Source organism: Odocoileus virginianus, chromosome 2 (genome assembly GCF_023699985.2).
Source record: "Odocoileus virginianus isolate 20LAN1187 ecotype Illinois chromosome 2, Ovbor_1.2, whole genome shotgun sequence".
NCBI lineage: Eukaryota > Metazoa > Chordata > Mammalia > Artiodactyla > Cervidae > Odocoileus > Odocoileus virginianus.
Window position 1 is genome coordinate 98,305,977 of NC_069675.1, and position 15,100 is coordinate 98,321,076.

Here is a 15,100-nt window from a genome sequence, read left to right on the forward strand (position 1 = left end):
TCTGTGTGGTGTTATTAACACAGGGAGTGGGGGCGGGGGGAGGGGACATATGTATGCCTATGACCGATTCATGTTGATGTATGGCAAAAACCATCACAGTACTGTAAAGTAATCATCATCCAATCCAAAGAGATTAAAAAAACACGGGGAGTGAAAGGGCAAAATCTCCGCTGCGTGGCTCTCATGGAACCTGGGCTTTAATAAGATAATCAAGACTTGCATTTACCGTTTACAACAGGTAGACATTGTTCCTCCCTCGGAGGTGGACAGTCTCGGGGAGGAGCTGCCCCAGAGACAGGCAGGGAGCTCCCCCCCCGCCTCTTACACGGCCCCTTGGCAACCCCATGGACTATACAGTCCATGGAACTTTCCAGGCGAGAATACTGGAGAGGGTAGCCTTTGCCTTCTCCAGCGGATCTTCCCAACCCAGGAATGGAACAGGGGTCTCCCGCACTTCAGGCGGATTCTTTACCAGCTGAGATATCAGGGAAGCCCCTATGTGGCCACAGGGACCCCCGAAAAAGCTCCTCAGGCTCCCTTCCATCAGAGTGGGAGGAGCCAGCCCAGGGCACCCGAGGGCCCAGCTGCGCCCTCACTGCTGAGACAGGACAGGACGCAGCCCCGGGCGTGTCGGCGGTGCGGGCTGGGGCAGGGGACTGATCCTGGGCCTTGCTCACCTGGGACCCTCTTCCTTCCAACTCCCTCCAGACCTCCCTTTTCCTACAGCTGGCTTCAAATACCACCCCCTCCAGGAAGCTTTCCCGCTGGCCGCCCTTCCCCCCACAGCCAATGGGACAGGTCAAACGCCCCATAAACTAAGATGCAGAGGACGCAGCTGGGGTGGGGGAGTCCTCCCAGGAGGGTCTCTGATTTCACACCCCACCCTCCTCATCTCCCCCTGAAAGGTCCAGCCCACCACCGCCGGCGCCCCTTCTGAGGCTGCATTACCGACAGTGACCAGCAGGGGCAGCGCATACCGGGAAACAGGACAGGCTCTGCCCCAGGCCGGGGTCTCAGGGGAGGGGCTCCCGCCCCACCCTCTCTGATGACCGAGGAGGAGGCTGAGGCCGGGGCAGGTCTGTGCTCCCCGCCTTTGCTGGGGCCCCAGTTCCCTCCCCAGCGGCGCCACCTGAGCCAAGCCTGGGTCCAGCGTAGACCAGCCTCCTGAGGCCCTGCAGGCAGCTCCGAGCCCACCAGCCCGAGGCCTGGTGGGGCGCTTTGTGGAGCCTCCGCTCACTCCAGGCTGAGGCGGGCGCCAAGTCCAGCCTCCAGGGAGTGGGACGCTCTCAGCGGGGGGTTTGAGAGCTCTGGGCTCAGAGCAGGGCCTCTCCCCGCTACACCTGAGGATCCTGGTCCCCCTCGGCCCAGCCCTCAGACCCCCACCCCAGAGAGCCCTCCACCGCAGAGCCCAGCAGCTCCAGGTCCACGAAGGGGACAGTACCCTGTGCCGTCCGGGTGGGGGCGGTGAGGAGCCTGTCTCCGGACCTGCCAAAGCCACGCCCCCAACACCCCAGTCCCAGCCAAGCCCCCCACCCCAAGGGTCCCTGTGGAGCAGCCGGGGACACCCACCCACACTCTCTGCTGCTGCCCCCAGGACCGCCTCCCTCAGCCTCCAAGGACCCCAAACGTCCCAGTCACCCCCAGGGCCAGCTTTTGACAAATCCCAGGCTTGGGGGCCCAGCCCCTCCACACCCACATCCATCCTTTGCTAGATGACCTTGAGCATGGTGATGACTTGTGGATACAAGAGGCACAGTCCATGAGGGAAACATTTGGTGAGCCGGATTTCTCTCTGTGAGAGACGAGGATTAGAGAATAAGAGAAGCTGGACCAGGAGGAAAGATTTCAGGGACACATCTGACAAAGGACTGATATAAAAAAGTTTTTAAAAAAGAAAAGTCTCTTAAAACTCAACAATAAGGAAACAAACATTTCTACTAAAAGACAGACCAAAGATCTTAACAGACACCTCACGGAAGAAGATACCCAGATTGCAAATAAATACATGAAAAGATACTCCACCTGGTCATATATCCAGAGAAAACCATAAATCGAAGTGATATGTGCACCCCACTGTTCATTGCAGCACTATTTACAATAGCCAGGACATGGCAGCAACCTGAATGTCCATCAACAGATGAATGGATAAAGAAGATGTGGTGTGTATATATACACAATGGAATACTACTCAGATATTATTCAAAATAATGAAATAACACCATTTGCAGCAACATGCATGGACCTAGAAATTGTCCTGTTGAGTGAAATAAGTCAGACAGAGACAAATATCATATGATATTGCTATATGTGCAATCTTAACTCTTTGCAACCGCATGGAACAGCCCCCCAGACTCTGCTGTCCATGGAATTCTCCAAACAAGAATACTGGAGTGGATTGCCATTTCCCTCTCAAGGAAAAAAAAAAAGTACAAATGAACTTATTTACACAACAGAAATAGGGACACAGATGGAGAAGACAAACTTATGGTTACCAGGGGGGAAAGCAGAGAGCTGGGGAGGGATAAATTGGGAAACTGGGATTGACATGCACTGTATATAAAATAGGTAACTAATAAAGATACACTGCAGAGCACAGGGCACTCTTCTCAGTCCTCTGTAATGGCCTGTATGGAAAAGAATTGAAAAAAAAGTGGCTGTATGCATATGTGGGGCTTCCCTCATAGCTCACCTGGTAAAGAACCCGCCTGCAAGGCAGAAGACCCTGGTTCAATTTCTGGGTCAGGAAGATCCCCTAGAGAAGGGCTAGGCTACTCTGCCTGAAATTCGGGAGACCTGGGTTCGATCCCTGGGTTGGGAAGATCCCCTGGAGGAGGGCATGGCAACCCACTCCAGTATTCTTAACTGGAGACTCCCATGGACAGAGGAGTCTGGTGGGCTACAGTCCATGGGGTCGCAAAGAGTGGGACACGACTAAGCATCTTAGCACAGCACAACACGTATGTGTATGTGTGACTGATACACCTTGCTATGCAGCAGAAACTGATGCAATATTATAAATCAACTATACTCTAAAAAATTAAAAAACACTAAGCACTTTCTAGAACAACAACATGCTCCATATCCTATGTCAGCAGGAAAATGCAAATTAAAGCAACAATAAGATACCACTACACCCCTACTGGGGAAGCACAGGTGGCTTAGTGGTAAAGAATCAGCCTACCAATGCAGGAACCACAGGAGACTTGGGTTCAATCCCTGGGTTGGGAAGATCCCTTGGAGAAGGAAATGGCAACCCACTCCAGCATTCTTGTCTGGGAAATCCCATGGACAGAGGAGCCTGACAGGCTACAGTCCATGGGGTTGCAAAGACTTGGACACAACCTAACACCTGAACTACAGCCACACCCCTATTGGAATGGACAAAATCTGGAACACAGACATCACAGACTCCGGTGAGGATGTGGACCAACAGGAACTCTCACCACTGCTGGTGGGAACACAATGTGGTGCAGCCACTTTGGAAGATGGTTTAGTGGTTTCTTGGAAAAGCTGACAAACTCATACCACGTGCGTGATCCAGCAGTTGTACTCCTTGGTATTTATCCAAAGGAACTGAAAACTTATGTCCCCGGAAAAACCAGCACACGGATGTTTATAGAAGCTTTATTCAAAATTGCCAACACTTGGAAGCAGCCAAGATGTCCTACAGTAGGTGGATGGATTGTTAAATTGTGGTCCATCCAGACAATGGGATATTATTCAACATTAAGCTGCGGTACAAACAGACTAGGAGGATTGTTCAACACTGGAGAGAAATGAGCCATGAAGCTATGAAGAATCTTAAATGCATATGACTAAGTGACACAAACCTCTCTGAAAGGGTACATATTTTGATTCCATCGATATGACATTCTGGAAAAGGTAAAATCAGGGAGATGATAAAACGATTAGTGATTGCCAAAGACTGGTGGGGGCAGGAGCCGGGAGGATGTTGAGGGCATTGAAAAATAGGCTGCATGATACCTTAGAGATGGATATACACCATATGTTTGTCCAAACACCGAGAGTGAACCCGAAGGCAAGCTGTAGACTTCGGATGATTATGACATGTTAATGTAGGCTTCAGTTCAGTTCAGTTCAGTTCAGTTGCTCAGTCGTGTCTGCCTCTTTGTGACCCCATGGACCGCAGCACACCAGGCCTCCCTGTCCATCACCAACTCCTGGAGTTTACTCACATCCAGCCATCTCATCCTCTGTCGTCCCCTTCTCCTCCTGCCCCCAGTCCCACCCAGCATCAGGGTCTTTTCCAATGAGTCAACTCTTCGCATCAGGTGGCCAAAGTATTGGAGTTTCAGCTTCAACATTAGTCCTTCCGATGAACACCCAGGACTGATCTCAGATGCCCCAGACCCTGGTCTGTGCTGTGCTCCGCCTCCATCCCCTCCCCGGCTGTAGTGCTGGATCTCCCATCTGTCTCAGAGCTGCAGGGATAATGGCGCGCCTCACTTGTTTCCCTCCCAGGGATCGCAGCCTTGCATTCCCTGTGGGCCAACATCTACAAACAGACTCTCACACACTTGACTGGTTTTCTGTTCGTTCACGGTGGATGTGTAAGTGCACACCTGTGATTCCCTGATGGCTGGGTAGACCTCAGTGCATTTCCCTTCTGGCCTGGATTACAAGCAGCATCTTTCTGACTGATTTCTCTGCCTTTATGCCTTTGTTCTCTGCCAGCCCCCTTCACAAATTCTACCCTCAAGGAGGCAATTGAAGTGACCCTTTGAATCCAAAGGTCACTCTCTGACTTTGTAAAATGTCTCTATCGGCTCTCCGCTCCTCGGGGTAAATGATGAGGTCCGAGTGGTGGCCGGCACACCCGACGCCATCAGGCCGAGCCCTTCCCCGCTCCGGCTTCCACGTCGTCCAGGTGTCGTTTGCTCCAGCCCTCTGCCCTCCTCTGTGTCCCTGACACACGCCCAATCCTCTCCCACTGGACACGGGCCCTGGGTGATCTTTCCACCTGGAAGCTTCTCCACCTGGTGATTTCATGGCTCGTTTCCTCCAATATCTTTATTCTGTGTGCAAAAGTCACTGTGCTGTCTCGGACCTGCCACTTAAAGTGTAAACTACCCTCTTGTCCCCACACTTCCAGCTCCACTTGTTCCCCTTAGAACTTATCACCTCTTGAAATAATATATAATTATATGAATCAGCCTTCAATCAGGATACAGAAGCCATACAATAGACTGAGAAGAGATGGTCTGTAGAATGAACAACTAACTATAAAGAACCATGAAGTGTACCCTGGATGGGAGCAGAGTTTGGGGGAGATTGGATACACGTATATGTACGGCTGAGTCCCTCCACAGTTCACCTGAAACTATCACAACACTGTTAATTCACTATACCCCAATACAAAATGCTTTTGGTGTTAAATAAAGTAAATAAATAAAAAAGAACCATGAAGCATAGCCCGGCATTGAAGTAGAGTAGCTAAAGAAGAACCAAATCTTGGGGAGCCCCCTCCCCAGGGCTGGGGCCCGACCTTGTGGGAGAAGGGAGCATGCAACCCAAAGGATGGAGAAGTTGCTGGGTTGCCCTGGACCGGAGCTGGCTCACAGTCTGGGCGGAGGCCAGCAGGCAGGGAAATGCAGGCTGAGACCAGCAAGCAGGAGGGCCCTCTCCCCTCCCAGGGGATAGGCTGGAGTGCCTACAGGACTCACTGGGAGCCCACTGGTGGGGGTGCCACTGAATACAGGGGGGCATCCCCCTTATTCAGTGTGGTGAGTGGCTGTGGACATCCCCTCCAGGTGCCACCGTTAGCCGTAGAGCAGGAGAAAGAAAAAGGATCAGATGGAAGCACCCTGGAACCAGGAAGGAAGCCCCTGCATCCTCAGCCTCCTACCAGCAGAGCAGGAGGAATGCCCACTGGCCCAGCTCCGTCACTGCAGAGCCCGCAGCGGGGGACGGTAGGCTGATGTGGGTGACAGAGGCAGTCCACTCGCAGCTGGCACTGGGATCAGTTAGCTGTCCTAATCATTTTACTCTTTTCTGCATTTTCACTTCCAACTACTTTACATTTGAAGTAGGTTTTGGAAAACAGCATGTAGCTGTATCGTGACTTTTACCCCACCCTGGCAATCTCTTTTACTTTGCATATTTAGTCCACTTATATTTTGACAGAACATTTAATGGTAGAGCTTGTGTCAGTTTCCTAGAGTTTCTGTAACAAAGTGCCACAAACTCTGCAGCATAAACAGAGAAATTCCATTCTCTCACAGTTCTAGAAGCCAGAAATCTGAGGTCAGTTGAAATGGGGAGGTGAAAGTGAAAGTGAAACTCGCTCAGTTGTATCTGACTCTTTGCAACTCCATAGACTCTATGTCCATGGAATTCTCCAGGCTGGAATATTTAAGTGGATAGCCTTTCCCTTCTCCAGAAGATCTTCCCAACCCAGGGATGGAACCCAGGTCTCCCGCATTGCAGATGGATTCTTTACCCGCTGAGCCACCAGAGAAGCCCAGGAATACTGGAGTGGGTAGCCTATCCTTTTTCCAGCGGATCTTCCCGACCTTGAAGTTGAACCAGGGTCTCCTGCATTGCAGGCGGATTCCTTATCAACTGAGCTATGAGGGAAGCCCAGATGGGGAGGTAGAAACGCAATAAAGAGTTTTAATGAGAAGGTCCTCACTGTGGGCAACTGGGACTCAGTCTTCCTGAGGACCTCTGAGAAATGGGTGGGATCACATCAGATTGTCCCACTGGGGAATGAGGAGCCCAGGGTATGTAGCCCGAGGTCTGCTCCGTGCGGACTGGGCATGTTTATTCACCTGCACATCGGCTATGACCCATGTGTATCGGGGAGGCCCAGAGGGGCGGGCAGTGGAGGTGGGAAGCCGGGGTCCCCTCTGCATGCAGGAGCCACACACTCCGGCTGCAGGGTGGCCATCAGCTCCGTCCCACAGTCCACCGCGCGCCCTGCTCCGATGTGCTCAGGTTTCCCATTACATCCACTCTGGTCAGTTCTGGAACCGAAGCTTCGGGGCGGCACTGACCACAGTCCCTGAGATGCTGTCAAGGGGTGGTGAGCGGAGCTGGCCGCAGCCCCGCGGCCAGCCTCCTCTCCCACCCCCGTGCACGCCCCTCCAGGATCCAGGAAGAACACAGCTGGACACCTGGGCAGGGTTCCGCCGCCGGGGCACAAGGCCGTGGTGGAGGGCCGGAGGGCCTGGAGGGCTTGGATCGCACCCCGCAGAGGGCGGGAGCGGGCACCCTGTTCTCCCCAGGAGACCTGCCTGTGTCCAGGGTTTCCTCAAGGCCTGAATGAAGTCTCACTGTCATAAACGCTCAAATCAGGGACTCCCACGTAATAACCCAGATCCAAGTTCCCTGGGGAACGTCCAGGAGAACAGGGAACAGGCCCTTAATAAGGACCCCACCCTTTCCTGCTCCCAGGGAGGGTGGGCTTCCTTCTCAGCAGTTCCTTCCCAGATACGGTAATTACTAGGTCCCGCCAGCACCTTCAGTGCGGCCCCCGGGGGTTATGGAGAGGCCGATTATTATTATTGAGCCAGTACTTGGGGCGGACCATCTACAGCCGCGTCCAACCTCGGGCCAACAAGGCACAAAGACTCCATTGTGTGTCCCCAGCACCTGCCTGCAGGGCCCTGGGTCAGCGTGGGTCTCAGAGAGGGTGACTCAGACCCAGGACCCACACGGTCAGGGAGCAGGGAGGCCAGGATCTTGTTGGGGGGCAGCTGGTGCTGAGGCTAACGGAGCCGGGTGTAGGAAAGCTCAGCCTGGGCCTCTGAGCACCAGCCCGCGTGTGGCCAGTCTGCACCTCGCTCAGCCTGTTTATCCAAATGGAATAGGCTGCGAGGCCTGTCATGGGGGGACACGGGAGTCAAAGCTGACGGGACAGGGGAAGTTCCGGGGTGGGTGGGGTTCTGGAAGAATGAAAGAAGTCAGGGAATGTGGGTCCCACTCCAGGCAGGAGGAGGCAAGGCAGAGCCCAAGTTCGCTGAGCCTCCTACGTGCCCAGGGGCCGGCACTCATGGGTCCTCCCAAGGCTCACGGGACCCAGAGCCACAGAAGTGTGGGTTCCCCTCGGAGAGGGATCCTCTGAGGCCCCAGAGACCCAGTCACTAGTTTATTCTTTTAGCCACAAACATCCAGGGACCGCCTACCGTGTGGCCGGAGCCCCTACTTTGGGGAGCTGCAGGTGCACCAGGGCAGACGGGCGGTGAACCCACATGCACAGAAACGAGAGGCCCCACTGGGAGGACAGCACGCATTTGCCTGGAAACCCAGCCCCGCCTCGGGGTCCAGAATGAGGAGCTGGGAGGCCGGGTTCCTCCTCCGGGGCCCCTGGGGGACACTCTCTGAAGAGGGGATATCCAGACTGACCCCAGGTCATAAGCCAGTGCCCCCAGCCCCACGAGGACCCGGGGTTTGCATCCCAGGCCTGGGACCAGCCAGGGCCGGGGTGCCAGGCGGGTGAGAATTCGGCTCTGGGGGCCCTGGGACTCTACCAATCACACCCCACGCATCCCTTCTGAATCTCAGTCCCTTTGGCGGGCTCCCGGAGCACTCGCCTAAGATCCCAGCCCAGGGCTCCGGGAGGGGCGCGGTGGAGGAGGGGAGGAAGCCTTGACCTTCTGTCTGGGCTCAGGGCAGAGACATGCACGGCCCCCTCGCCCCCACCCCCGGCTGCCTCTGTCCTCCAGGTGGCTGTCTGTGAGCCAGCACTCTCGGGAGGCGGACCCGGGACAGCACTGCGCGTCCTTTACTCTGAGGCATCCGACAGCTGCTCCTCAGACTCCAGCGCTGAGCACACGCCCCCCTGCCCCCCCCCCCCCCATGAGGACTGGGCCGCGGTGCTGGGTGGGCGGGGCGGGGTCCGTGCCAGGCACTCCGGGTATAAACAGCCGCCACGTATGGAGCCGGCACAACCTCCCTTGGACCCCTGGACCCGCCGGCAGCTGGGAGCCCAAAGCCCCGGAGATGAAGGCCCTGCTCCTGCTCCTGCCCATCGCCCTCAGCCTGCTCACCACCCTGCGGGCCCAGGAACCCCCATCCTGCCCTCTGGAGCCCCAGCAGGTGAGCCTGGTGGAGGGGAAGGCAGTGACCCTGGGGGCCACATGACCAGGCCCGTCTCAGGAGGTGGGCTCTGGCCCCGGGCTCCCCGCAGGAAAGGGTCGGGGAGCAGGGGGCTCTCTGTTCAACTCTGTCAGGCCCCTACCCAGCCCAGGGCTGCCGGGGGAGCAACTCCAGCTCAGGGCCCAGGGAAGCGACTCCTGGGACCCCCGACGGCCCGGCTGTGCCCTCCGCAGAGGAGACGTGTTGGGTGTGGAACCTGCTCCCCGAAGACGACGGGCATCCTGCCTCTGTCTAGCACCGGGAGCCCTGCACGCCAGGCTGTTCTGACCGACGCCCAGGGTGCAGACGTGCTGGACCCCAGCCTGCCCTGGGGGAGGCAGGTGGTGGGCGCCCCGTGCTGGGGGCTCACGGCCCTGCCTCGCTCAGATTGCAGGGACGTGGTATGTGAAGGCCGTGGTGATCGACAAGAACATGCCTAAGGAGCCGAGGCCCAGGAAGTCATCCCCTGTGACCTTGACGGCCCTGGGCGGCGGGGACCTGGAAATCAGGTTCACCTTAATGTGCGTGGTGCCACCCCCCACATCCCCCCACCATCGCTGGTCCTGCTGTCCCCTCCCCTCCCCCAAAATGGGCCGAGGGTGGCCTGGGGCCAGCCCCTCAGGACACCTCTTCCCACCCCAGGTTGGGGTGCTTGCTAAGATGCACGTCCCCTGGACCTCGAGGGGAAAGAGTCCTGGGTGGTGGGGGTTGACGGTGCCATTTGGGGGACGCTGGGCGAGAGGCCCACGTGCCAGGCCAGCTCGGGTGGGCCCAGGCATGATTGCGGAGCGTGGCTCCCTTGCTCCTCGTGTGTCCCAGGAAGGAGGACCAGTGCCATGAGAAGATAACAAGGATGCAGCCGACCGGGGAGCCTGGCAAATACAGCGCCAGTAAGTCCCTGCCCAGCCACGCCACACAAGCAGGGCCCCGACCCCGGCCTCACCCTCCCCGTGGGCAGCCTCACTGCCCAGGGTCCCCGCCCTGTCCCCACTCAGAGAGGCTCACCCCTCCCTTCCCAGGGGTCTTGTCCTGACACCAGACACCAGATGGGACAGGTCTGTCCACAACAGGATGAAGGAACCGCCCCCGCTTCCTCCGGGTGGTCCTGGCTGTCCACCCCATGGGGAAGCAAGGTTCGGGATGGGGGGCAGGCGGGGCAGCTGCTGGAGCCTGCAGGGTCCGGCCCAGCCTCCAAGCCCTCCAGCCTCTCTGACTCCACACCTCTGGTTGAGACTTTCCTAGGAGACTGCTCCTCCCCAGGATTAGGGCCTTGGTTGGGGCAGCAGCGTGTCCTGGACACAGGCCCATGGGGTCCCTGGATGAGGGGGAGCTGAGTACGGCTAGGGTGTCTAGAAGTCCGAATGTTCCAGAATGTTCCTTGCTGTGGTCTCCAGTATGTTCTCCAGGAACTGAGACAGTCAAGACGCATTTTCTCTGTCCATCCGCAGATGCAGGCAAGAAGCAGATACACATCCTGGAACTGCCCGTTGAGGGCCACTACATCCTTTTCTGCCAAGGCCAGCTCCGGGGGAAATCAGTCCAAGTGGGGAAGCTCATAGGTGAGGCTCCGCCCTCCTGCCCTCGGATCCCCGTGTCCTGAGCCGCCCCACGGCCTCTGCCTCCAGAAGCCAGAGGAACCGCATCAGCCTCTCCTGGTTCCAGAATACAGACCACGTGGTCCGTGTGCGCCCAGCACAGTTTACGGCCCAGGAAGCCAGTCCAGGCTTCTTCTGGGACTTGACCACCCCCAGGGGTCACTGCACACGCAGAGTCCTGCTTCCTGGGGTCTTGGACCAGGGCTTGGTCAGTGTGGGGGAGGCAGGAGGCGCTGATGGAGGGATTCTAGGGGCAGGGACACTCATGGGGGGTGAAGTGCAGGAGTCTCTGGTCAGAGGGTTCCTCTGGAAGGGGAGCTCTTCCAGATCAGGGGCCTGACCCTGCAGGGAGCTCTGGGATCCGGCCCGAGTCCCCCCAGAGACTCCAGGGACTCAGGTGTCCCCTGGGGCCTCCCCCGCTCCTTCCCCGGGACCTGTTGGCTGGGAGGGGCCCGTCTCCTCTGCACCTGCTCGGCGCCCACCCCAGACGGACCCCTCCCGCCCTGCACCCTCCCCGGGTGCTGGGAAGTACCCTGCTCCCAGGTGTTTCCCAAGGCATGACTCACTGGGCGCCTGGCCTGCAGGTAGAAATCCTGACGTGAGCCCAGCAGCCCTGGAGGCCTTTAAGAAATTCGCACAGAGCAAGGGCTTTTCCCCGGAGGACATCTTCACACCTGAGCAGATGGGTGAGGGGCCGGCCCGCGGCACCCCCGGGTCCTCTCTACATCCTCTTCCCGCCCCGGGTCCCTCCCTCCATCCTCTCCTGCCCTTCCCCAGCCCCTCCGTGGGGAGCCGTCAGCGCTGTGATGGGTCACAGGGAGCCCGGGGACCCCGCTCTGGGCCTCCGTGACCCATGTCCGGGCTGCGGGCGGTGAGGGGTCTGGGACGCTGTGCGGGGCGTCTTCTCACTCCTGGGCTTGTCTTGGTCTCTACAGAAAGCTGCGAGCCTGCAAGTGACTAGGGTGAGTGGTCCTTGAAGCAGTCAAGTGTCCTGGTTCAGTGGGGCGTCAGGGTCCACCGGGCTCCCCAGGGCAGGCAGGGGGACCCCGCGTGGCCGGGAGGAGGCGTCTCTGCTCTGGGGGGCCCCCGGCCGGCCCCACCCTGCAGGGTCTGTTCCTGGGCTTCACTCCGCACGTCAGGCGCCCTCTGCACCCAGGGCTCACTGTTGTGTAAGTCGGGACGTCTGTGCCCGCCCAGCTGTGCACCCGGGAAGGTGCATTCCGCCCCCCACGCTGCAGCCCCGGGGGCAGGGAGAGCCCCGTCTGCCCCCTTCCTTCACGACCTCTCCCCTCCTCTCCAGGGCAGGGGGCACTGAGGCTCCACGGCAGGGCCCGGGCAGCGCCATCAGGACCCGCCCCCTTCTCCCCCGGTCCTCCCTCCCACCCCCCTTCTCCCCCAGCCCTCCCTCCCACCCCCCTGCTCCCCGCCCCCCTTCTCCCCCAGCCCTCCCTCCCCTCTTCTGGCTTCAAATAAAAAGCTTCAGCGTCTCCAGTGGCTCGGCCTGTCTGTGGGGCCCCTCGGGGGTGAGGGGGGAGGCCGGGGAGGTGGAAGCCTTGCAGGAAGGACCAGAGGACCAGCTCGTGTCCTGGGTCCCCGTGGTGTGTGTCTCTGTCTGATGGGCCTGGGGGTCCGGGGAGAGGCGGGTGCTGGCAGTTCTGCTGGAGGTCCTGGGGGGGTCTCTGCAGGTCTGATGCCCACGAGCATAGGTTTGGGTGGTTGTGCGGCTAAGGGAGGAGGCTGATGCCCACGAGTGGAGAATTGGGTGGTCCTGTGGTTGGGGGAGGGTGTGAGGGTGGCGGGGTCAACCCCAGGCCCCGGTGGGGACACATGTGCAGGTGGGGATTGCCCGGCCCCCCCTGGGCCCCCACAGGCGGGAGGCCGAGGTGGGAGTGAGGGGGCCACTAGGACAGGGATGGCCGGACACTGGGCCGCGGACCCGGACGCCTCTGCCGGTCCCCCCCGGCCCCGCCCAGGCCAGGCTGCACACAGGCGCTGCCCTGGGGAGGGGACCGCATCAGCAGTGACCTACTCGCTTCTTCTGATGCCCACCTGCCATCTCCCCAGATCCCCCTGGGGCCTGGCATCATGCCGCCTGACAGCCCGCTGATGGTGACCGTGGTTTCCTTTCTCATGATGGGAGGAGGATCCTAGTCCAGCCTCTCTGGAGACTGGGGACAAGGGGTCCCTCCACACAGGGTCAGTGCGACTCCCCAGTGGGGGCGGCCAGCTCTCCCGGGCCCTCCTGGACACAGCAGGCCCCGCACGGAGATACCAGGTTCCGGGCACTCCTTGTGTTCCTTCCTCACAAGGAGACACTGGCAGGGATCCCCCCGTGGTGTGAGCCTCTCACTGGTGTGGGGGCTCCTGGGGCCCAGATCATCGCAGGCCCTGGTGGCATATGTCCACTTCCTGTCAGGACAACTCCCCTGGCCCCACTGTCCCTGCAACGGTGCAAGGCCATCACGCCAGGAGCCTGACCTGGGGTCACAGTGAAGGCTGCCTGGTCCTCGGGCTCCTGTCCTGGGATCCGGGCCCGGCACCATTTGTCCACTTGGTGCTGACCTGTCCCTAAGCGATGGGTCCCCTCTGACCTGGCTGTCCCCTGGGAGGCAGAGAAGCGGCTGGGGGCTGGCAGGGCCAGGGCTGTGTCCTGATATTCACGGGTAAGACTCGCGGTGGGGGTGTGAGGACCTGCCTGGTGACAGCCCTCCTTAGACCTGCCCAGGAGGCCTCCCTCCACCTTACCGGGAGAAACCTGGGCTGAGCTGGGGAGCCCTGTGTCCAGCTCCGGCTTCTATGGAGACTGTTTTCAGGGTCTATCTTCCTGGGGAAAGGCCGTAGGGCCCACACGGAGACGCTCTCCTCTGTCTGGGAACCAAGCCCAGCTCTGCCCCAGCGCTGTCCATTCCTCAACCACCCTGGGCCTGCCTGGAGGGGTCCAGCTTTGCGCTGTCCCGGGGGCTGCAGGGAGGAAGGTCAGGGCAAAATGAGCTGGGGGCCGTAGGATCTGAACAGAATCCTGTAAGCTCACATCCCGCGGGAGGGACGAGGAGGACCTCAGGCGGCTGTGTCCCGCATCAGCCACTGGGCTCGTCCCCAGCTGGACCTGGCTCTGGGGTGGAGGCTGAGGAGTGGCACCAAAACAACACCAGCCCCACGGGCTGGACTGACCCTCACAGTCCCCCGGCCACTGCCCTTCGCCGCTGAGGCCCCCCCGGGGGTGGGGAGACCCAGCCCTTCCTTCCCACCCACACCCCGCGTGCGGCGGCCAGCCTGCGTCCACTCCCGGCCACCTACACAGCCGCACTTCATCCGTGGGAGGAGCAACCCGACCTGCACGTCTAGTTCAAAGGTGTCGGGGAGAATCCTCTGGATCTCACTGCTCTCCTCCCTGGAAACCGGGGTCAGCGTCCATGGCACGTCCAAGGCCCCACCGTCCACTCAGCAGGCGGAGAAGACCCACACCCAGGGGGCTGGCCCTGCGGGGCTTGCCCACCTCCACCCCCTCTTCTTCTTGGGTCAGCCCATAGGTAGTGGGCTGCCCAGGCCACTGCGGCTGGCAGAGAGCACAGGTCGTGGGACCTTTGCTCCCCGTAAAGCTCAGACACTCCAGGCGGCCCCGCCCCTGCTTCCAGGCACAGCCTCCCCGCCTCGCCCCCTCCACCACCTCATTCCAGGACATTTTCATCACCCTGGAAATGCTCCTCACCCTGTGAGCAATCACCCCTTCTTCCTCCTCCCCCGCCGAATCCTGGAAACGGCACTGGATGTGCCTGGCTGCCCCCACGGAGATGCTCCCTGTCTCCATGCGTGTGCCTCCTCTGTGCGTTTCTTATCAGAGAAGTCACATCACGCGTGGCCTTTCGTGTGCCTCTTTCACCCAGTGTGAGGTTTCAGGCTCCTCCGTGTGGCAGGTGTGGCAGGACCGCGCTCCTTTCATGGACGATGGTACAGCCCTGTGGCTGGACCACGTACGGCTGCCCACTCTTCAGGGTGGGTTGCTCCCATCTCTTGGCTGCAGGGAATAAAGCTGGAGAACAAGCTCGGTTATGGACTCGAGTCCCGGTCTGCACTTCTTTTGGGTCAGGTAAGCCAGGTAAGCGCTGTAGGCTCTCAGCACACCCTCCTGGGTTTCCTATTCCCCTTCACAAGAGCGGTGTCTCTCGGTCCTTCTGTCTGATGGCCCAGCCCGAGGACATGGGGGGCGCTGGTTCTGCCACGGACTTCTGGGTACAGAAGCCACAGTGGTTATTTATTTATATATATTTTTTTAACAACTAAACAACACCTCCCCAGGTGGCGCTGGTGGTAAAGAACCCGCCTGCCAATGCAGGAGATGCAGGAGACGCGGGTTCAATCCCTGGGTTGGGAAGACCCCCTGGAGGAGGGCATGGCAACCCACTCCA

At 59.2% G+C, this 15,100-nt stretch overlaps 1 protein-coding gene across 2 annotated transcripts; it reads left to right on the forward strand.

Annotated features, from left to right (window-relative positions):
• The first annotated feature begins 8,791 nt into the window (after positions 1-8,791).
• Positions 8,792-12,181, forward strand: LOC110153037 (odorant-binding protein 2b). 2 transcript variants are annotated; one of them, XM_070473859.1, is made up of 7 exons: positions 8,792-9,060; positions 9,487-9,620; positions 9,919-9,989; positions 10,548-10,658; positions 11,279-11,380; positions 11,630-11,656; positions 11,995-12,181. In XM_070473859.1, exons 1-6 carry the CDS (start codon positions 8,821-8,823, stop codon positions 11,653-11,655), a joined length of 684 nt encoding a protein of 227 aa, XP_070329960.1. In that variant the 5' UTR covers positions 8,792-8,820; the 3' UTR covers position 11,656; positions 11,995-12,181. The 2 variants fall into 2 exon arrangements, with proteins under 2 accessions (XP_070329960.1, XP_070329971.1); XM_070473870.1 differs by having other exon boundaries at positions 12,000-12,181.
• The last annotated feature ends 2,919 nt before the right edge of the window (positions 12,182-15,100 follow it).